The sequence below is a fragment of the Frieseomelitta varia genome, unplaced genomic scaffold, assembly GCF_011392965.1.
Source record: "Frieseomelitta varia isolate USP_RPSP 00005682 unplaced genomic scaffold, Fvar_1.2 scaffold_188, whole genome shotgun sequence".
Classification (NCBI taxonomy): domain Eukaryota; kingdom Metazoa; phylum Arthropoda; class Insecta; order Hymenoptera; family Apidae; genus Frieseomelitta; species Frieseomelitta varia.
In genome coordinates this window covers 903,082-925,779 of record NW_025109616.1, presented here as the reverse complement: position 1 = coordinate 925,779, position 22,698 = coordinate 903,082, and the positions used below count along the sequence as shown (strand labels likewise).

At 47.6% G+C, this 22,698-nt stretch overlaps 1 protein-coding gene across 3 annotated transcripts in view; it reads right to left on the bottom strand.

The window, feature by feature from the left end:
* The window catches only part of LOC122539019 (irregular chiasm C-roughest protein-like), a 179,072-nt gene that overhangs the window by 11,377 nt on the left and 144,997 nt on the right, over window positions 1–22,698 (bottom strand). For all 3 annotated transcript variants that reach the window (XM_043673582.1, XM_043673583.1, XM_043673584.1), the window contains 6 exons: window positions 22,462–22,694; window positions 7,487–7,687; window positions 6,698–6,825; window positions 3,093–3,244; window positions 2,032–2,342; window positions 771–1,011 (listed from right to left, as the gene is read on the bottom strand). In XM_043673582.1, the coding sequence (XP_043529517.1) occupies window positions 771–1,011; window positions 2,032–2,342; window positions 3,093–3,244; window positions 6,698–6,825; window positions 7,487–7,687; window positions 22,462–22,694 (1,266 nt within the window). The remainder of the gene's footprint in view (window positions 1–770; window positions 1,012–2,031; window positions 2,343–3,092; window positions 3,245–6,697; window positions 6,826–7,486; window positions 7,688–22,461; window positions 22,695–22,698) is intronic.

Below are 22,698 nucleotides of genomic sequence, written 5' to 3'. Positions count from 1 at the left end.
TGGCAAAAATTGAGACTCAGTGCGCCATTCGTTTTCGTTATTTTCGTTTCCATCGGAAACGCGTGTTCAAATAAAAAATTTCGACTCGTATTTTACCACCGCTGGGCTCGCGGCAGGCCGGAGCTAATCGCCGGTTCGTCTTGTCACTGCCACGATCGAACGTATCGGATACCGACGTGTGTTTCACCAAAAAAAAAAAAAAGAAGAAAGAAAAACAAGAAAAAAAAAAATGCAAAATCACCGAGCGTACACGCACGGCTTGCGGTTTCACGCCGATACTTCGTCACACGCGGATGTTTTCGTTTCGCCGTTGGGGCGCGCCGTTCCCCGTCATTCGACGTATTTCGAAATGCGATTCGCCCGGAATTTCCGACGTCCCGATCGCGAACGCGCTTGAAACGCGTCACGACAGATACGCATAATTTCGTCATCGAACGAGATTCGACTATTTTTTCTTTTCTCGCCGGCCGACGACGCGGCGTATTAATATTTCCCGTCTCTCGTTCCTGGAACGCTTCGAGCGTTTCATCCGGGCCGAAAACGTGGCAATTTTTCGAGGACGCGTCGCGCGCACGCGAGTAAAAAGCATGAAATCGCGGGAGGAAAGAATGCAGAGAGCGAGTGAGAGAGAGAGAGAGAGAGAGAGAGAGAGAGAGAGAGAAAGACAGAGAGACAGACAGAAAGAGAAAAAGAGAGGGAAAGTAAAAAAGGAAGATAGACAGATAGATAGAGAGATAGAGGGAGAGAGGTTATAATGGATATGAACTTACTGTGTGCCGTCAGCTTGATTATGACGGAATCCGTGCCGAAGCTATTCGTGATCGTGCAGTTGTAATCCCCGAAGTACGTGGATATGGGATCGAGCAGCGTGACAGTGCTGACGACTCTCTCGGCGGTGTATTCCTCCTGCACGTAGAACGGCGTATTGTTCGACGAGAAATTGAGCTCGCGACCAGCGAAGCTCCATACCACCGAGTCCGCTTTTGGCACAGATATCGCGGTACACTTCACCTGCGAAATCGAGGAGGAATAGTCGAATAAAAATGGCCTCCGGTTGCTCGTCGTTCGCCCTCGCCATCCCTCACACCCCCGCCCACTCGCCGCGAAACCAGCGATATTCGCGTTATGTTCCCTCTCGCGTGTCCCGCTTTTTAAAAACCGCCGCGCCGCGCGTCGTACATTGACGAGCTAGAAATGAAGAATAGGAGAGGGAGAAAAAAGGTGAGTCCGAAACAAAAAAAAAAAAAAAAGCAAAAAAAAAAGGTCGACGAAAAATAGAGGAGAAGGAAATACGGTTAGCCGATGGTTGTATTCACCCGGTAGTGGTTGTTCATCAGCCCCTGGTTTAAATTCCCTGGGAAAATAGCCCCGTCGCTTTGCGTCGCTGTTCTAAGCCGTTTGTTACGTACAGGCCGTTCGATTTTCGTAGACACGGTGTCTAGCGACTAGCGGTTACGGTTCTCGCATATTTTCCATAAATGCCTCGTTTCGGCTTCTGGCGCACGAGTTACGGCTGATATAAATCGGGGCCAAACGTAGCGTTCGTCGGCTTTACGAGACGTCGAAAGCCAAACGAAAAATAACTGTTCTCGATCGACAGAAGCTTCGATGCTCCCTTTTTTCTTTTTTTTCTTTTTTTTTTTTTTCCTTTTTTACCATGTACGACGTAACGTATCGTTGACCTGGTAAGTATCCCGCCGCGCGTGAATCATTCGCGTCGAATATTCAGATTTATCGATTAAACGAACGACTCGCCGTTTAAATAACCTTTATGGAAATTTCAACGCGCGATACGTAATAATAGTTGAGATCAGAAGATCGTAGAAATTATTCTTCCATCGCTACGGAGAAAATTCGTGATTCTCACGTTGTGTCAAAATTGCAAACTGTTGTAAATGAGAAAATGTATTCGCAGACGGGCGAAGATTTACGCCGACGACCGTACGTAAGAACGGAGCGTACGTAAGAAGCGAAACGACGAATGCAAACGAGCGAATGTAAAAAGTAAGAGGACATGAATGGAAAAATTACCTTGACAACGCCCTCGTCGGGTACGTATTGCACTCTCTGCGACACGATGCTCGGCGGCGCCCGGATGTAGACATTCGCGTAGCCCGTCAGCTCCGGAAAACCGGGTACGTGTGCCTTGCAAAAGTACCGTCCGGCTGTCTCGTGGTTCACCACCACGCTGATATTCGGCGTGCTGGCGACCTGTCGCTCCGAGTCCTCGTGGTACCAGCGGATCTCCGGCGTTGGGTTTCCGTCGACGTCGCACTGCAAGATCTCCGTCGCGCCGTACTGCGTCTCCACGGAGACTGGCTGGTGCCGGAACTGCGGCCCGTCTGTGAAAATTTCATTTTCGCCTCGTTTCTTACACTCTTCCAGATTGACACGTCACGCAGCCAAGAGGAAGAAGGGGATAAAAAATATCTCTTTCTTTCACTCGCGGCTACTAACGAGTCCCGTGGTATACAGCGGACATCGCGTGACGCTTGGGAAATTAAAAATCGACGAGTCACGAGCAAAGGATCGAGAGCATTAATAATTGTCAGACGTAGAGGAAGCAGCATTGAAGTTTGACGGACTGCAACGAAAAATTAGAAAATCGTAGGGAGGGAAAGCCTGCGATCTATAACTCGTGACTTGTCCTCTTCTTCTTCTTCTTTTTTTTTTCTTTTCGAAAGGTGTGATGTTCACACGGTATTGCCACTCGTGAGAGAGATCGATCCATAAATCGGGAGTGAAGAACCATATTCTCCGAAAAAATATGCCGGTAAATTCTCTCTCAAAAAGTCCAATTTATCCTTGGCTTTGGCTTTTGACAAGCGTTATCCGGAATTTCGCTGATGCCCGCCGACCGGATCCCGGCTAAATAACACGACGAGACGACGTCAAAGTACCCTTCCAGATGAACGAATGGGATAAAGAGTGGCCGAGTCAGCGAATACTAAAAACGCAAGATTTCTTTCGTGGAAAAGCAACGTACGTCGAAACGTAATTTTTCGCGGTACGAACCTCACACACACACACACATACACATCGGTGATATGGTTTGAGAGAGACGATTGTCCTCGCTTCGTTCGCATACTCACACGTGATGTCCAGGGTCTCGGTATCCTCGCTTTTCCCAACGTCGTTATGAACCTCGCATTTCACGATCGCGTCGTGAAGATCGCGAGTCGCGTTGTGGATGATCATCTCCGTGGTGTAATCGCCGATCACCTTCTTCTCGTTGATGAACCACCTAAACGAGTAAAAAAGGATAGACGCCTTGATGAGCGTGTAATTGCTGCATAATTTGCACCGGCTGCCCCGGTAAAAAGCTGCCACTAGCGGCCGATCGACTCGTCGAGAAGAAAAAAAAAAAAAAAAAAAAAAAAAGAAATATTTTCACGCGTCGGAGGGAATTTTGCCGGGGGATAATCCGATCACGTACTTTGTATAAATGTTTNCAGCAAACAAAAAAAAAGAAAAAAAAAAAAAAAAAAAGAAAGAAAAAAGAAAGAAAGAAAAGTTCCGTGGATAATTATACATTTTTGAAAATTCCTCGCCGCTTCCTTCACTTCTTCTTCCCCATTCACCGTTTCGATTCGCTCTGCGATTTTCCTACATTCTTCCGACCGATCGTCTTTCGCTCGCGATACTCGAGCATCTCTCCCTTTCACGGTCATTTTTCAGACTCGATCGATACGATACGAGATTCTCAATTCTCGGACCACAAAGGACGAAGAAGAAGATAAGAAGATTTCCTCTCCGTCTTTCGTGAGATCATGGTTTAGGGCCGGTAGTTAGTTCGATTTCTCGCGCTCGGCGCGGTGAAACCGGCGAAAAGTAGAACGAGGATCGGCTCGGATGGCAATAAACGGACGGCGGGTCCTCTTTCAACCGGCCGAATCGCGTGCAGACATACGTTATCAAAGAACCGGGAGAAACTGAATGAAACGATCGCGAAACTTTCGCGGATCGTGTATCTTGCGAAGAGAGAGATTCCCGTTTCCTCGCTGCTTTCCCAGTAGGTCACGTTCCTAGCCTCATCCGAGTTCTACTCGTTAATAGCGCTCGAGCGTCTCGCCGCGTGACTCTTTACCTGGGGTTTTATTATTTTCGCGAAATTACACGTCGTAGAAACTTCCGTCGTAAACGTCCCGAACAGCTGTTCCGTGGTTCTACCGGGCTTTTACGGTTTCGATTTCACGCGAGCGAACTCTCGGTGAATCGGCGTCTCGCCGAGAGTTATGTGTATACCCTAAATTAAACCATCCAAACTCTGGCCGCGATGTTTTCGTTTCGTTTGCTCGACTAACGATACGTGCCGATATACAGCGAGTGCAAGTCGCGTTCACACCAGGGGCTTGATTCACTTTCTCGCCTTTCGTTTTTCGTCTCGCGACGCACGTTTTGTCTTTGAAGATTTATCGCCAAGAGAAACGGCCTGTGACTGACGCGCAAATTCATGCACAGCGCGTACATACACGAGCGCGTACAGAGGGATCGGAAAGCCATCGAAACGGGCAACAAGACAACGCGTAACGGAACGCATGACCGGCCGACATTGTCCTAAACTTTGCATTGTCCCCTGTTTGGGACGAACATCAATTATTTGCTTGCCACGTGTCACGGCCGATTGCTTGCTAATTCTTCCTTTGTTTGCGCGCGTGTCGATAAAGCCACGTTCCTCCCTCCTGTTCGCGTCTTTTTTGACCACCGTTGAAACCACGCGAATCAATAAATAAATAAAATTCTTTTCGATGAAAAATGTAGAACCTACGTAGAATTACGTGTAGAACCTACGTGTATTAGGAAATAGAAGAAAGCGCTACATTTTTGACGACGTTTTATATTTTATTCACGCAACGTGCAATTCTCCACTACGAAAATTTTCTATAAATAACGTGGTAACCCGAATTAAAATTGATCGAAAATTAGAGATAGTTTGTAATCAAATTTAGCGAGTTAAAATATCTGCCTGACTCGAGTAATCCCGTTTTAACCTACATATTTTTATCTCCGTTTTATATTCCCGGTATTAGACGACGCTCTGGTAAAGCGACGGCGGATTAAAAATGCACGGAAAGGCGGATTGAAGAAGTTACTCCTCGAATCGGAAGGAAGGAGAACGAACGGAACACCGACCGACACAAATGTCGCGGTTTTTGCAAATGTTCCGAAGGAGGGTAATCTTGATTTTCGATCGATCTTTGTCGCTTGTCGGCTTCTCGATTAATCACATGGGAAAGATCGCCGATCCTGATCGGTGTTCTGGTCCATGGAAAAATTTCCACCAGCTGTTTGACGTACTCTCGAACGATTGTTGAAGCTGATGTGCTCGGCGGTCGTTAGCGAATGACGAATACAATAGCCCCTATGATGCTATTACAACCCTGTTTCGTGTTCCATTTGCCGCTATTTGAGTTTATATTCTATTCGAAAACTATGACGCGAAACTGCACGAACAATTTGCGAACTACACGTTTCGCGTTTTCCATCGAAACTCGCCGAGTTCCGAGGTTCGCGATAGAGTGTTTGCTCTATCGAGCTACGAAACACAGCGGATAATTAAAGTCCCGTCAAGTGCGAGTGTCCAAACAGATGGAAAATCTATCTTGTCCTTCAATTGCTCCAAAGTCGGCCGCACTGTCATACACGCGTGACTTTTTTCGCGGAAGACGTGAAAAAATGATTTCTCAGGTCTCGAATTCGATGTTCATATTCTAATGCACACTTCTGGAAACTATACTTCTGTTGCTTCTAAGATATTATCTATTATTTTTAAAAAAATCTCGAAATTGACACTTTATCTACAGATGATGCCATTTAACGTCAAATTGAATACTGTTATCTGTTACGGATGATACCTCAATTGCGGTTAAGATTTTAGTATACGTAGAAGTGATAAAATATTTATTATTATAACTCTAAAATTTTTGAAATACGGCGGTAAAAAAGTAGTACATAAACTGGCGTGCAACATTTACGGAGGATGTAGAAACTAATAACGATATTGGCACTAATAGTGACGACGTCAACGAGGACCAATATTTTAGAAGAAAATAATTTTTTATACAAAATTAGCACGTATATCTTCCTCCCATCTTGGCGACAGGAAATCAACGTTATGACCACGTTCGATAAGACGTTCACTGAGATTTATGGGAGACCTGGTTATAAATTCGCCCAATTGCTTACGCGTGAGAGATGAGAAACATGTAAAAATGTAAAAATCTCGAATTTGACAAGCTAATTTTTATCACATCGATAATATATACCGTGTAGTTACTGATTATCCCACGTAATTGCGTAAATATCGTAGAGCAGCAAAAACACAGTGAAAGGCGAGATGAGAGAAACATGCGGCCGTCAAAGTCTTTAATACGCGAAGCGTGGCTGTTTGCGCGGATGAACGTAGACACTTGGAGTACGTACAGCACGATCTATCAAGGAAGGAACGTAGTATTCCGCGCTCGTCGTGTACCCATCGCCCTATCGTCGACGGACACGCAACCGTGGAAACCACCGACATCGACACCTGGCCACATGGCAGCAGCAACAACGCTCCAAATTCGACGAGCGCTCTCGTACACAGGGTATCGATCATCAGTGGGCTATCGTTTGCGCCTCTTGGCGGAGGAACACAGAGAGAACTACAGGAATACAGAGGCAGCCAGGCGGTCGCGTTACTCGCGCGTTTTCCACTCACCTGTACTCGACGTTCGGTGGATTTGCCTCGGCGCGACATTTGAAGCGGAGCTCGCTGCCCTCGACGATGCGGCCGTTCTTGCCCAGGCCCGACCGGATTCTCAGAGACACTTTCGGCGCGTAGCGTACCTGAAACACGAGATACGAAGCGCTCGAGCTGGTGGTACATCGCGTCCAACGAGTGCCTCGCTTGCGGGTGGGGCGGAGAGAAGAGGGCGAGGGATGCTCGAAACGTCACGCGAGCCGATGCTCAAATTTTCATGACCATCGTCGTCGCGCGATCGATCGGCTCTGGCTCGCTCGCGTGACGTTCTCTCTCTCTCTGTCTCTCTCTCTCTCGAATTTCACTTTATTCTCCCTCGTCGGACGTAATTTCTCGACAATTAATATCGCGCGGTGACAAGTCGCTAAGTAAATGATGCGCACGGCAACGACCAGCAACGTTTGCAGTTTGGTAGCTTCGTGTGCTCACGCGCAGCCCGCGGCAAACACGGATGGAAGAATTACGAGCCACCGTCATTGTGAGTCATTAACGGACTCCGCGCGGAAAGTAGCGAAACGGTATTCCCGTTTCGTCCCCACGAATCCTGGCCGTACCGAAGAAACTGAAACCGTACAGCTGCCATTGTCAGCGGGGGAAAGAAAGCGCAAAAGTACGCGACATTAATCACGTTTCGCCGCTCTCCTGTTAATCTTTCGTTCTTCACTGTTCGAAAAATCCGTGAAAACACTGACGCGTTTCAAGCACCGACGGGCTGATGGCACAGTTCATCTTCGCGTTTTCACTTACCTCGACGCGCAGTTTCGCATTCTGCGGCGTGCGGTCGGCCGCGTTCTGACTTTGGCACGTAAACGTCGTGTTGTCGTGGTCCTTCCGCGGCATCACCCTCAGGATGGACTTCACCGTGTACAACGGACCGTCGTCGAACAGTTCTTTCGTCGTCTTGATGCCCCTGTGCAGCACGTTCCCCAGCCCGTCGATCCACGTGATCTGCAATCGAACGACGATTAATTCGACTCGGCACGATATTACTCGGCCAGCGACCGGGCGGCCAGCTCGTTTTGGTTTAACGAAATTCCAGTCGAGTGTCGCGCGGCAGACGCAACGGGGATTGAATAATGGGTCACCTATTAATCTGCTATTAAGATTGGCAATCTGACCCGATTAATTGTTTAGAAGGACAGCCGTGCTGTTACGTGCTTTGCTGAAGCGAGATGTTGAAACCTGCCTGCAACTCTCAACCCGTGTGTTCCCTGGTTTTTTTTTCCGCGAGAGAATTTCGTCTTGCGAAGTGCATTTTTCAGGAAATGAGATACAACGCAACTTGCAACGCATAATCGGCATATATACTCGTATGTACATGAGGAACTTGGCGAGCTTCATTCATATCTGAAACGCTACCTAACCATTCATACGTTAATGCGTTTTACAGTTTTACCGTGATTATTTCGCGCATTTATTTCCTACTTAATTACAACCTGATGAAAAATCGAAGAACTCTGTTAGCAGCGTTGGTGCGCGCGATCGAACAAAAAGGTGAAAAAAAAGAAAAAAGAAAAATACGAGATCTGGATTTCGTCGTTGCGTCTCAAGTGCGTTTCTTTCATTTGCGTTTATTGCATCGCGCGGATGCAGAACGGACAATGAAACGGAACGCTCGCGTGTGAAAAATTCGCGGCAAAAGAAATTTAATTTCGTAGAAATTTCAACGGAACTACACGCGCCTGATTAAACGGGGAGCACTCGCGGCAATTTGTAACGAGATTTATCAATTGCGCACAAACGCGCGCTCCTGTCGCACGAGTATTCGCAATTAACTTCCTTGAAACCAAATTGGAAAAACGAATTTTACTCGAACCTTGTCCCTTCACAGAGAATCGCATTCACAGCCCCCAAATTGTGGCGTTCCACGACTCAATGTGGCACACCGTGTACATATGTGCATACACGGCTCTAGTATTTCAATCGCAACAGTGCCCTACCGAAAAATGATAGTCCGTTGTTTTAAACTGCCACAAACTGCCACCTCATTCCTCTTCCCTAACGAATGCCAGTTACCACCTACTTTATCGCGCTCTCTCGATCATTAATTTAAAGCAGCTGGCTCGTTCCAGCGCGGAACAGCGATCCGTCGGATTTTCCAAGTGGAGCTTATCGACCGAGCAGAGGAAGAATGCGTCAGAAGTCGGGTGTAGGAGGGGGAGGGGGTGGGGGTGGGGGTGGAGGGAAGGGGAGCGAGAAAGGCGAAGCGGGACGGCCGCATATCGGAAGTTATTTCATTATAACGGAGTCCGTTATATATTTTATTCGATAATTCGGCTACGATCGATCCTCGTGATCGGGTTCCTAACGGGGCAGCAAGTAGCTCGGATCCACCCAGCTTCCAAGTAGCTTCCGGCGACCGCGCGAGCTTCATCCGCGGCTCTTCTCGCTTTCCAAACTTTCGAATTTTCCTCGGAATTAATTCAGCCTGCAGGTGACTCCGATTGAAAACCTCCCCATCGTCTCTGGCCGATCCGCCGGCCCATGTCTATGTATGCACACCACCGTGTCACCACCCTCCTCCGCCACCCCTTTTCTTTCGCTTTCTCTTTCTTTTTTGTCTCCTCCACAGTTGACTGGGTTTTTATTTTTTCTTTTTTGGAGGAGGGCCTGCTCACTCCTCGAACGATGTCGCCAAGACGATTATACATCGTCTCTCTGACAGTAGCGACCGAGAAAGCGTTCAACTTCGCAGCGACAATTTTGCCGCGCGATGGAAATCGATCTAATCGGTTTTAATTAGAAATCTCGTGCCGCCGGGGCAACCTGGCCCGACACCGATACCGAACGTTTCCGATCAGAAACGCTACTCCGCAGTTTCGCGTAATCGACGCTAATCTGGGATTTCGTGGCTGGATTTCTACCTTCTAGCTAGTGTTCTTGGCGTTGTATCTATATCGAGTAGGAGGTTGCTACGTGCTGAACAGGTGAGCGTCGAAATTTCTGTCTTTCCGGTGTTTTCAAATCGAAGATCGACGCGGGATTGAGGGGACAATTGATCAGATTCTGCGTGCTTTTGTTTAAAACAAATTTTTATTCTCGGGGATATGATCGAGGAAGAGATTTACTAGCATCTGCTATATGAATATTTTTTTACGCTTTAAAAATGCACGAAGATCCGCAGTCTAGTTAGAGGCGAGCATTTTTTGTTCGAAAACTATCGAACGATGAAAGAGAGAGAGAAAGAAAGATAAACGTTTCTCATATAGAAAATATAAATTGATTCTGCTCCGAAAGGCTCGAAGTAATCTCTTGTTTTATTCAAAGGATCCAATTGACCTTTATTGCGATAGATCATATCCCGGAATTGGTAATTTCTATTCGCCAGCACGCAGGAATGCCAGCGTTCCACGTCGTCGTAAAAGAATGTAATGCACCTTTTCTTCCCAATCTGCCTAAAGTATAACGTGCTTGGCGATAAGTAGAGTTACAGAAGAAAAGAAAAAAAAAAAAAAAGAAAAAGAAAAAGAGAAAAGAAAAAGCTAGGAGCAATATCCTCGATGGTTGAAAAAGGCTCGTGATCCAACGATGCAACGTTATTTTCACCGGTCTTTAAATAAAGCAGCGAATGTAATACGGTTACGCGACCCATTTGCACGGAACCGAAGCTGTTGCACGATTTCTTCGTCGGCGAGAACTTTCATCATCACCGTCGGGGCGGGTAATTTGCAGCAGAACAAGGGGCGGGCGATTAAAACGGTACGAAATCGCGAAGGAGGCCGTCCCGAGGCGCGGCGTCGATCGCGAGCGGTTTCCAGAGGAAATTCCGGGAAAATCGCGCTGCATGCAATCCAACACGAGGCTGAGGCTCGATCGCGAGCGGTTGTTCGACTATCCGGATAATGAAAGTGTGTTCGCCGGAGTTCACGGGGCGCCGAAAAAAAGGAAAAAAAGAAAAACGAGAAAAAGAAAAAAAAAAAAGAATCTCGCTATTGCCTGCTCGACGAACGTCCACGTATACACTTTTCCACGGCTCCTCTATTATTCGTCCGGGTAATCCGATCGTATACGGCTAACCGTGTATACGTACGTGCGCGAGTACGTATCCGGCGCGCACGTTGACGTGTGTGCGCGCCTCCGCCACGTACGAGAGCGGGCTCCGCCGGCTCTGCCGTAGCTGCACCGACGCGAATCGATCGTATCGTCTATAATTAGGCATGCTGCATCAATGCTCCGGCACTCTCGTATCACTGCGAGTTACGATTCGCTTTGCTCCAACATTATTTACGATACTTGCTGCGATAGGGCCTAGCCAGCCCCGTTAAGGCGCGTTATAATTTTAATAAACGCGACGCAATTACGTCGAAAGGCTCGCGGCCCGGGAAAAAGAGAGAGAGAGAGAGAGAGAGAGAGAGAGAGAGAGAGAGAAGAACTCAGTCTATGGAAGGAAACGAGAGGAAAAAGAAATAATGATGCAAGATCTTCAGGACTGGATGGACGGTCTTTGAAATTTCTTTCCTCGCTCGATGAATATTCGATGAGCAGGCTCCACCTCTTGGCAACGAACTTTTCTTGCATCCTCACCTCGGAAAATATACGTACTCTTCTTCGCGCCCTTACGTACCTACGACTTCCTTGAGAACGGTCGCCGACTTAATTCCAGCTACGTCGGCGATTGTGTGGCACCGGTCATCGCCGTCGATATATCTCCACGACGGCGAACAATAACAAAATTGCGTTGCGTGGGAAAAAGAAAAAAAAAAAAAAATTGAAGTTTTACCCCGTCTTAACTCTGTTTCCCGACAGGGTAAATTGCTAGGGTAAAAGCGTGTAATCAACGCAGCTTCTCCGCAGCTTGATCTCTCTATTTCTTTCTTTCTTTTCTCTCTCTCTTTCTCTCTCTCTCTCTCTCTTTCTTCAACGAGACTCGTTCAGCGCCATATTTTCGCGAGCTCGCAGGTAAATTGATCACGCTCTCGTTTAATTAGACGTTTGCCAGGGATTCTCGCGTTGCACAGGCACTCGCCATTGTACGTACGATGACGTACGTGATTCCGATTGCCGCGAGTATTTTATCCGTGGCTGCGATCGGCCAAAGCCGCTCAACGTTCGCAGCTGAGTACGTATTATGATTATAAGCGCCGATCGATCGTCAGTCCCGCGTTCGAATAAATGCGCCGTGAAACCAGCCACGCGTTCCATTCGCCTATTCTTCCGTTCAGCGATTCTTTTTTTTTTTCGACGACCTAAATGTCGACGCGAACGCGACATCCCAATCTCCCCACTCCTCCCCTTCTAGCGCAAAAATTGTGACTCGGTGACCTTGCCATGGTCCCTTTATTTCCAGCCTCCCCGTAACGCTCTTACATTTTTATAATTCCGCGCGAGCAGTTAATCCTGCCTAATGTTCCCGCGCTGGTTCGTTAAAGGGTGCTTTACACACTCTTACAGAAATAATTAAGAGAAAAGGAGACGCGGCCGAGGAAAGTCTTGGAGGAGGATCGTTCCCTTGGAGGAGGAAGAGTCTTTAAATTCTTCAATAGAATTCCGGCTTCGGAGGCTGTAAAAGGAGAGGTTCGAGAGACGTCGTAGAATGTAAAAAAAAAAAAAAAAAGAGAGCACGTTACTCGTCGAATTTTCGACGATAAAGGAATATTAACGATCTTTCCCAAATATTGTACTTTAATAATCTTTATTAAGTACTTCGATAAATAGAGCCCGGCGAGTCAAATGTTATAAAGCGAGCGGTAGAACGATTTAGAATGCGGAAATTAAAACTCTAAGTAAATTGTTTGAAATACTAGAAAGAAGGAGCGTGTTGGGAGAAAAAGAGGGACAGAGAGAGAATGACGGCAGACGGTAGGAAATGAATTTATCGAGAAATTATTTGATAAGATTCTCCGAAAGAGTCGTACTGTCGAACCGTTGTCGAGCGTATAATGGAAAATTCACTTCAAATCGGGTCGGTACCTTTTCAGCGAATTGCCACTAATTCCGAAAAATGAGAATTTCTTCCTCAGGGTCAACGACCACGTCCCGAGTGTCTTTGTATCCCGTTTTATAAACGATAACCAAGGACAACTTTGTGTCTTCAACGATGGGAAGTGATCTCGATCGCAGCTTTGGACAGCTTTCGGCAATTTATACCATTCGTACCGGTAATCCCGAAATTCATGTGGACGATCAGTTTATCAGCTTTGCGAGGCGTCGTCGTCTCCCTCTCTCGTCTCGACGATTCATCATAGACGGAAGTTGCTAGCTCGCGACAAGCGAGCACGTCGTATTCATTGGTCGCTAACCTCGCGTTTGTTAAAGCCGTCGAATTAGCAGCGTCACGTGTATCCCCAGCGGAGGCGAGTCGTTCATCTTTATCGGCGGAGGCTTCATCGTCGTTGATTGGGGGAATCAAAGCGGGGACCGTGGCGAGAACCGTCGTAGGTTCCGAGAACTCTTTTCTTCGTCGATATATATATGTACATACATACATACATAAATCTCGTTCTGGCATCACAAGCGTAATTAAATAGACTCTGCGTCTAGAAAAGCAACACTCGCACGCATCGGATCCCCTTTCAACGTGGTGGCCTCCAGTCATCCGCGACGGTTGTTTACTCGTAGATACCCCGCGGGAAATTATTAGCCGGCCCCGTTCGATAGCCGGGCAAAGTTGCCGAGCCGGTAGTTTCTGTGTAATTTTCGATACACGAAATAATTCGTCGGCTGTGTACACCGACGTTGGATGAATAATTCGAAAGTTGCCCCCCCCCCCCTCCTATTGATTAATAGAATCGCGGCGAGTGCTTTCCACGTCGGAAAACTGAAAATATCCATCCCCTGTTTGAATGCTACGGGCAGGCGAAATCGAATCGGACGGACAGCGTCGGCGGGGGAAGGGAAGGACCGACGACGATCCTCTTCATCCTCTCTGCGACCTCGGCCAGAGTCAGAGACGGCTTTGCGTTTAATTGCAACCCCGCCGAGTAATTCGATCGAATAAATTGGCTTCGCGTCGCTTCCTAACGAGCAGCTTCTACTTCAACAGTTGGCGGGATTAGAACTTTCGGGCGGCGTGCTTGTTTTTCGGGCGACCCGACAGATCGACCCGACTGTCGGAACGAACGCCGAATTTTATGGAAACGCGTGTGCACGCGTGTCCTTCAAGTTTTCCCGCTGTCTCTCTCTCTCTCTCTCTCGGCGCCTCTCCCCGCCGACCGAGCAACGCGGCGAACTTCGAAATGGAAATGGTCGACGCTCTCCTCTCTTTTCCATAACGAGAATTTTGCACGACCGTCTCGTTGTTTCGGCGAGGCTGAAGGGTGACGGGGACACGCGGATGGACCCGAAAATTAATTCTCCACGGGCAACGGGAATTTGTTTCCATAACCAGAAAAAAATTTGCGCAACGTAAAATTTGACAAATAACAACCTGTAAATGCAGATTAACAACGAATTCAGCAGTTCTCAACGATTTCGTCACGACGAGTACGTTTTGTAACTTTGAAGTGACAACGGCTTACAACGATTTGCATTTGTTTGTGAAATTCCATGAAACTAAAACACGCTCAACCATTATAGCTCGTTGTGACTTGAAAATGGCAAAGTGATATCATACGAAAATAGCGACGAAATGCAAACAAATGAGATATTTACATGCGAGCAACGAGCTATTACGTACGCATTCTCTTGTTTAACAAACATCACATGGAAGAAAAAAATAATTGAACAATCGAACAAGATGGTCTTTTAGCTTCTACCTGTGGACAACTTGCAAAAGAATTTATTTTGATATTTCAGCTATTAGAGCTGATAACCGTTAAGAATGTTATTGAATGTTAAGAAGACACTATATAACAAAATGTTTATGCCACTTTGTGGAAAAAAATTAAATTATTTAATAAAATATCGAAGTATTAATGACTTGAAAGTTGACACGGGCACATACTGGGTTAGAATCTTGACACTCACGGCTGCTTCGGAGTCCATGATCGAAAATTGTCAAACCAAAAAAAAAAAAAAAAAAAAAAAAGAAAATAAGGAAAAAAAAATACGGACCAGAACATGACATTCTTGAGCTCGACCTCAAACGATGCCTAATTACGCTCGACGAATTTCAAAGAAGAGCGCGCGCGCAATATATTCGAAACTCTCCTACGATAAACCGTGATCGTGTAACACCTCTGTATTATTTTTTTTGAACAACAGTCGCCGCCAGTTTTTTTTTTTTTTTTTTTTTTGATACACGTTGTGCCCTGCCGTTCCAGCGAGCTGCGAGTATTTTTATTTCGTCAGCTCTCGCGCCTCCAAAAATATAGTTTCAACGAAAATTCGCAAACGACGTAATCAAGTCTTCTCATTAAGCGGTAGCAGACTAGTCGAGAAAGAGAGAGACAGAGAGAGAGAGAGAGAGAGAGAGAGAGAGAGAGAGAGAGAGAGAGAGAGAGAAGCAAACGAGGGAACGAAAGAAATTCGTTAAGTTTCATTAGATACGAATCGAGCCGCGAGCGACATGCCCGCGAAGAAGCCAGCTGCCCGGCAAAAACCACTGTTTGCCGTCCTAATGAAATTAATTATCCAGCTTGGCGTCATCGAGCAACGTACGCGCGTTACACCGTTATAATTGCCTGGTGCGGGGCTCGTGCAACACTGTGTTTGCGAGAAGGAGACCGGGCGTGTGGGTTGGGTGTGCGCTTGACATTAGCAGGCGGCGAATGGAAACGCGGCTTTCTCCCATAAATTCAGAGAGTCTTCCGCCGCCTGCCGGTAAAAGCCGCGGCAAGAACTTCTTTCCCCGGCGGCGAGTACCGCGCACACGAATTGCCTGTATAGTCGCGCCCGTTTCGCGTCCCTCGTCATCGCGTGGAAACGTGTCGCGTCACGAGTGCACGCTCAACTTACGCGACACGTTTGCCGAACGTCAGCCGACGTTGCCGCGACACCGCTGCCGTTGCTCCAGATTTTTCGGGATTATTGTAAAAATGCATTACCCACTGCACCGGAGACTGGTCGGAGAGAAAAAAAAAAAAAAAAAATAAAGAAGAAAAATTTTCACGCTTTCCTGTCAGTTCGTCTGTCAGTCTATTCTTTTCGTCCCTCTACTTTTTCCTTCTCTCCTCGTACTTCGTGGTTGTTGGTTGTTCCTTTATTATAATTAACCATCGAATGAGAATTTAGTCTCATAGTTGCTCGTTCTTTCCAGTAATGTCCGTCTAGGATAATTTTCTAAATGCACTCGGGTTTTGATTCCTCGGATCGCGACATAACGCGCAGTGACTTCGAACTCTTGGCGGTGTATTTTGCATTATTCATACGCTTGGCATCAACTTGGATGTTACATTTTCGAGAGAGAAAGAGAAAGAGAGAGAGAGAGAGAGAGAGCGCGTGTATAATTTGATAATCCACAATAGCTGTTACAGCGTGTGCACAAAAGCACAGCGTGTGTCGTTCTAAATATTCCACATATATTCCGACCATTGTTGTTTCGTTTCCACGAAATCCATTAAACATCCACCAGCATCTAACCTGCCCCGATAATTTCCATCATGGGCGTTGCGCGTGAAACGGGGCTCGTTCGAAATAACGGCGGACAAATATCGCGTTGGTTCGGTCGGGCGCGATTGGCTCGTGTCCAGGAATCGGACATGTCGTGCTCGTTCAACGTCCACGGGCCAGGGGCTAATTTTTATCGGAGCCTTTCTTCCGTTTTCTCGAGACTAAGGCTAAGACTCCCACCTCGCCTAATGAAACTCCTCGGGTCGTTCGTCCCTTATGAATGTATGCAGAAGCTGCCGCTCGGTGTTTTTCTTTCCTTAAATTCCTGCTATTTGCATGGGCTGGCGGGACGAGGAGGTGGGTAACGGAGAACGCCCGGCGGAAAACGTTCTCCTTTGATCCCCGGGCGCGTCCCGTCCCACCAGCCGGTAATAGAATTAAGAGCGCGACAGCGATATTAAAATTTTGTTTCGAGAGAGAAACTTGCCAGCAATGCTTCTCGCGGCAAGTTTCCGCAACAATATGAAAGAAATTCGCGGAACTAAGAAGTTACGAGGAAATGAAAGAGAGAAGAGGCGAGACCGACCGCCTTTTCAGTGCGGGGGTTTGAACGAGGAGGGATCGCGTTCGAGAGCCGGCGACGCCGTCGATGGGAAAATCGCGCGGAAGCCTCGCGATAATTGAAACTGCACGGGAGAAGTTCATGGTCGAATCGGTGCAACCAACTGAAATACGAGAAAAAGAGAGAGAGAGAGAGAAGCTGTTTAATATTAATTTTTGAATTACGCTACAAAGATGACGGCCGAATTCTGTACTCTTTCTCTCTCTCTCTCTCTCTCTCTCTCTCTCTCTCTCTCTCTTGAGCCAGAGGGTTCCGGTTGATTTATTCATTCGCTGAAAATTCATAAATTATACCCAAATTACGCAGCGATCAAATATGCATGCATTCTAATCACGTACTCTTCGGTTCTAACGGTTAATTAACAAGCACTCGACTCGATGTTTAGCTCCATTTGGAACCGTCGCGTATCTCGCGATTTCGAGAGTATATTTTTATTGCGGCTTCTCTCAACGACTACTTCTCAACGAGCAGTTAGATAGTAGTCAAAAAAAAAAAAAAAAAAAAGAAAAAAATAAGAAAGAAAGAAAGAGAAAGAAAAGAGAAAGAAAGAAGCGAAGGGAAAAAGACGAAACGGTGGAGACCGGTCGATGAAATTTGCGAAACTTCTACCTTTGCCGTCGAACCCGTCCCGTCCCTCTGAAACTGCGCGGCGTAATGAAACGTTTATCGAAGAATCCGCGTCCGGCCTGAAAAACACGAGGACGCTCGTTACGTTGAAACGTAAATCACGGCAGGAATCCCTGGTAAACGAGTTACTCGATCCGGAAAAGCGCTGTCCCCAAAGAGGGAAGCTGAAAAAGCTTCAAATTGGAAACGAAACTTTGTGTCGCGGTAAAGTGTCTTCAACTGGATGACGTTCGATGTCCTATCGCGAAGCGCGCGCCACTCTGTGCCACCGGCGACGTTTAAGTTCGAAAAGTTACTCGATCGCGAGCTATCCATCTCCGCGTACGATCCGCCGCTGTAATTGCTACAATTGCATTTCTCATCGCGGGCATTACGCTCCAGTCCGCCGCGATGACTGGTTACATCGACGTCATTACACCAAAATCGACGATTTAGCAAGATTTTTACATACCCGCGAAACGACCGGTACGAATAAATAATTCCAACCAGTCGCACCAGGCTCACTACGAACCGGTTATTTTTAATTAACCTCGACTCGATTTCCACGAAGGAATCTAGAGCCTGCTGCTTGAAGTTTCTTTTCGCCTCCTTTTTTTCTTACCTCCTCACGAATACACGCGCCATTACGAGACGTTATAACGTTATCGCGGCCGAGTTAAAATAATTCACGAGGCTGTTCGAGCGGCAGCACGCAAATCATTCGAGGATATCAACGGTATCTGGCTGGTTGGTAATCGATACAAGCGCTGCTAGTCGTACAAGCGTTATTTGTAATCGCGACTGTTCGATCGCCGTTGAACAAATGCTTGTTCGTCCAGCTCTCGGTTCACCTGGTTCATCTTTTCATACATTTTTCCGCGATTTTTGATCGGACGAGCGCGCGCGTGCATTTGCACGGGCGCACGTCATTCGGTTGTGGCAACCGCAACAATTATCCTCGGTTCACCAAGTTCCGGCGCTATCAACGACCTGTCAGCCGCGTTAGCGTTGCAATTCTGTTAACAGAGAGGAAGATTTTAAACAATTTGTCGCGGCGCAAACCGTTCTTCTTGAAAAGAAAATTGCGAACGACCGTGCGTGTGTGTAATCATTCGTATCATCTTAAAACTCAACTGACGTTCATGTAACACCGCGAAGCTTTCAACGATCGAACATCAGCCGGAATTTTGCTTCGTATGTCGACAGAACGGAACGCATCACTCCGTTGTCGATTAAATTCTCTTGCTTTGCTCTTTATCTCGCTGTCATGATTTTTTCGCCGTGTGTCGATAGAGGATGTATATATATGTATATATATATTTTTTTTTGTTTTTTTGTGCATAACTATCTTTCCACCTATATACCGTATGTGCCTGTCAATGATATTTTTTTCACCTCGCGGCGTCAAGCCGGGATTACCAGGCAAGAGAGGGACGGCGAATAAAATCGCTGGTCACGGTTTACAGAAAGTCAGGCGTTCGGGCTGCAACGATCCAGCCTCCATTTTACAACGTGTTTTTTTTCGCCTCCCTGTTTCTCCTCCACCGACCGGGCTAAATAACTTCCGATCGCGTAACCACGCCACTGCGAGACGAACGAATCAATCCCGTCGAACTGATCCGCGACTTTTTAAGTATCTGTTTACAAAATCCATCCCTTCGCCGTTAGAACGCGAATAACGAGAAACCAAGAAAATTATTCCTCTGGAAACACGAGCGAACAGCATTTATTATAAAGTATATCTACTCGCGTAACGGATCCGCGAACCGCAGATTCAATCGCTTTCTCGATTTACACGTAACCTACATAACCTGCTGTAACCGATCGGTATCTGCCCACCGATTCCCTCCTCCTGTCCGCGCAAGCCCTCGAGAAATTTCGTGGCAGCGTATCGTTCGCAACGCGTTAATTTCAAAGACGCGGAACAACAACAAGGGAAGGAGGATCGATTCGAGTTTGGAAACTCTGGGGTACGATCGCGCTCGCGTTCACCGATAATGTTTATGAAACCGAGCGGCGAGGCGCCGATCGAATGGTCGGCGGCAAACACGCCTGGGTCGGTGATAATTGAATCTCGCTCACGGGTCGGTTTGCAACGCGAGCGTCCGCGAGCGTTCCGATTCAAAAAGAAATCTCCCCTCCCTCCTGCCCCGCAACCGGATAAATCGCGGCGGATTTTCAGATGAACCGAGGGGGGACACAGTCAGTTTGCCGGCACGTTTTGAGCACGAAGATCCTCGTACAACGACATTAATCAAGGGATTCGCGTAATTTTAATTAAAAACCGTGTCGGCACCGCGAACGAACCGTGAAACAAATTTAATTAATTTTTCAGTGATTCTCGCGCTCGGCGACTCGATTCCCTCGCATCAGCCAGCCAGCCAGCCAGCCAGCCAGCACCGACAATCCCGGTGACTCGTTATTTATCTAAGCCGAAAGGCGCGGCGCGCTTGGATCGGCAATCGAAAGCGGATTTCTGTATTAAACGTGAGTACAATCGCGACCGGTGAATTAGCGGTGAGGCCGGCCCACCGCGAAATTGTTCGCGGTGTCGCGAATCGGTCGACGCATTATCGCCGCATCATCGATATTTCACCCTTCCACCGGTCCCGCCTGATCTTTATTACGACAGGGCTTCAATAAGCCGCGCCCCGATGAAACCGAGGTTTTCAACGAGTTTTCGTTATAACTGCACCACCTCGATATAAATACCGGTATTTTCATCACCGGTATTTACATCGTGCGTGTTTTCGCGTGCCGGCGCGGGGTGACAATAAGCGTCTGGTGGGGGGCGGGGGGAGGAGGGGGGGAGGGGAAGAATTTTCGTACGCGGACGCGCGATATCTCGTATGAATTAACACTCTAACCGGAATATTTGATTGATTGATTGGGCCGGTATATCGGAGTATATTTTTCAAATATATCGTGTATTATATCTGGGCACCGGGTTGATTGAAACATCTGTGTACTGAATAAATTCGAAAGTGTGCGAGCCGAAGCGGTCGACGCGACGTTTCAATTTGACGTTTGAATTTTTCCCCGTGTCAGGGTGTGTTTTGCCTTTTATCGGTGCCAGTGCGTTATCCGGGCCACTTGATGAATCTGCGTTCCCGCGGAAGCGCCGTTGTTTTTCTATTTTTTTTTTTTTTTTTCTTTCTTTCTCTTCACCGACAACGATTTTCTTCCACTGGATGTCTTCAATTAGATTTAAAATTTTAATTAGATTTAATCGTTCGGATTCGACGTATCTCCTGTGTCAACCTGACAAATATTAGCGCTGCTAGCTGCTAGGTTCGAGACGGCATCAGACTGATCAGACGTTCGATTTTTTAATCAGCGAACCGATTTCTAACGTGCAAGGTGTTTCCCGGAGCAGCTCGGCCGCTGCTGCCCGCCCGATAATTCGATAATTCGATCGAACCAGCCGCCGGTGGCACCAGCGTACGTGCACCGCTAGCTCGCCGGGGGATTAATGATACCATTATTCGAGCGTCATCGCGTCTACGTGGAATCGAAAAGGATGTTTCCAGCGCGGCGCCGCGCCGTTTCGCCGCACACGCGCACGTACGCGCTCAAAAACACCGGCGTCAAAGTAAATAGACAAAGACGAGCAGATCGAAGCCTGGTGGCCGCTTTTTCTCTCCCATTTTTCCTCCCTCGCCTCTACGCTCCGCGCGCGCTTTTTAGCTCGCGCCGGTTTTTCCCAACCCGCCTCTGGCACGCGATGCACGCCGCCTCTCCGCGCGCCACCCACAAAGATCTCTTTCGCGTTTCCCTCCCCCCTCCCCCCTCTCTATCCTTTCTTTCTTTTCTTTCCTTTCCCTTTCTTTTCTTTTCTTTCTTCTCCCTCCTCCTCCTCCTCCTCCATCCCCCTGTTTTTCGCGTGATCCAGCGCGACGCGACGGTAGTTCGAGCCTCGAAGCGTACCCCCGAAGTCGGTCAAGCCGCCATATCGTCGAGCCGCTTCTGGGTTGCGGCGTTTAAAAAGCGCGTTTCGGGCGCGCGCGGGAACCCAGACAAACACCAACACACATCGGTCGAGAGGATAGTATCGCTGGTTGCTTGCGCCGACGTCGACAAACACGAACGCCCTCGCCCTCGGGTGGTTTCGAGAAGATTTTTCGACTTGCGGCGCGGAACGCTTTGGGAGCCCTTTGTGATGAACGTTTCATGGAAAGGACAGAGCCTTTGCCCTGGTAATTATGTATCTGACCTGTAATGCGGTTTTAACGCGTTATTGCGGCTCCTAGATACGCGCGTTTTCGTTTGCCTGGCGGTTTTTCTCTCTTCGCCCACCGACGTTTTTAAATTAATACCTACTAATTTTGCGAAACGTGACCGCCGCAACAATCGCGCGTTCCTTGCTTCTCTCCCTCTCTCTCTCGTGCGCGTTCTGCTTCTCCTTGAACCCGAGATCTCTGCGTATTTCTTTGCGTTAAGAAGCCCTACTTTTACTCTGAACAGCATTGTACTAGAAATATTTAATTTCTTTGCGAGTCTTGCGCTTTCACTGGTTAAAAGAATTCGACGGCGCGAGCGACAGGATCGGTTAAACCAGACTCGCAAAGTTCCGCAGTCCGCGAGGAGTAAAGACACGTATTCTCATAAAAATTATCAACACGCGTACGCTCGTATTTAGAACGATCGGAAAATCATTTTTCGACTCGTGTCGAACTTCCATTCACACATTCCAACAACTCCGAACGATTCAGAAATTGTTCCCCCGGCTTCCGTTATTTCGATTGGCGCACGACGGAATCGTTATAATAGCAGCAGTTCCCGATTCTTTCTCGAGCGCCGTGTATATATATTGTTATTTCTTACAAGATGTTCGACAAGATAAAGTTCGAACTCGCACCAGTTTCCTCCTAGCCAGCAAACAGCTCGCCCACGGAGAGCCTTGCACGGAGAGTATTCGTAAATCCTCGTGCAATCTTCCACTTCTTACCATCCGGTCCAATCGATATTCAAAGTAAAGTAAAAGAGTGAAACGAGAGGAAAAAACAGAGAAAAAGAGAGAGGGAGAGAGAGAGAGAGAGAGAGAGAGAGAGAGAGAGAGTCTTACCTCCGCAGGCGGTTTGCCAGCCACGCTGACGCACTCGATCACCAATTCCCGGTCCTCGGTCGTGATAAGGAAGTCGCCCTGAAGGATCTTTGGTTTCTGAGGCGGAACCAGCACGCTCAGCTTGGCGAATCTCGAGCGTAATGCCGGCTGGCCGTCGTTCGTCGGCGAGGCCTGGCACTGGTACGTGCCGTCGTCCTCCAGCTCCACCGGGTAAATATGTAACGAGAAATCGCCTGG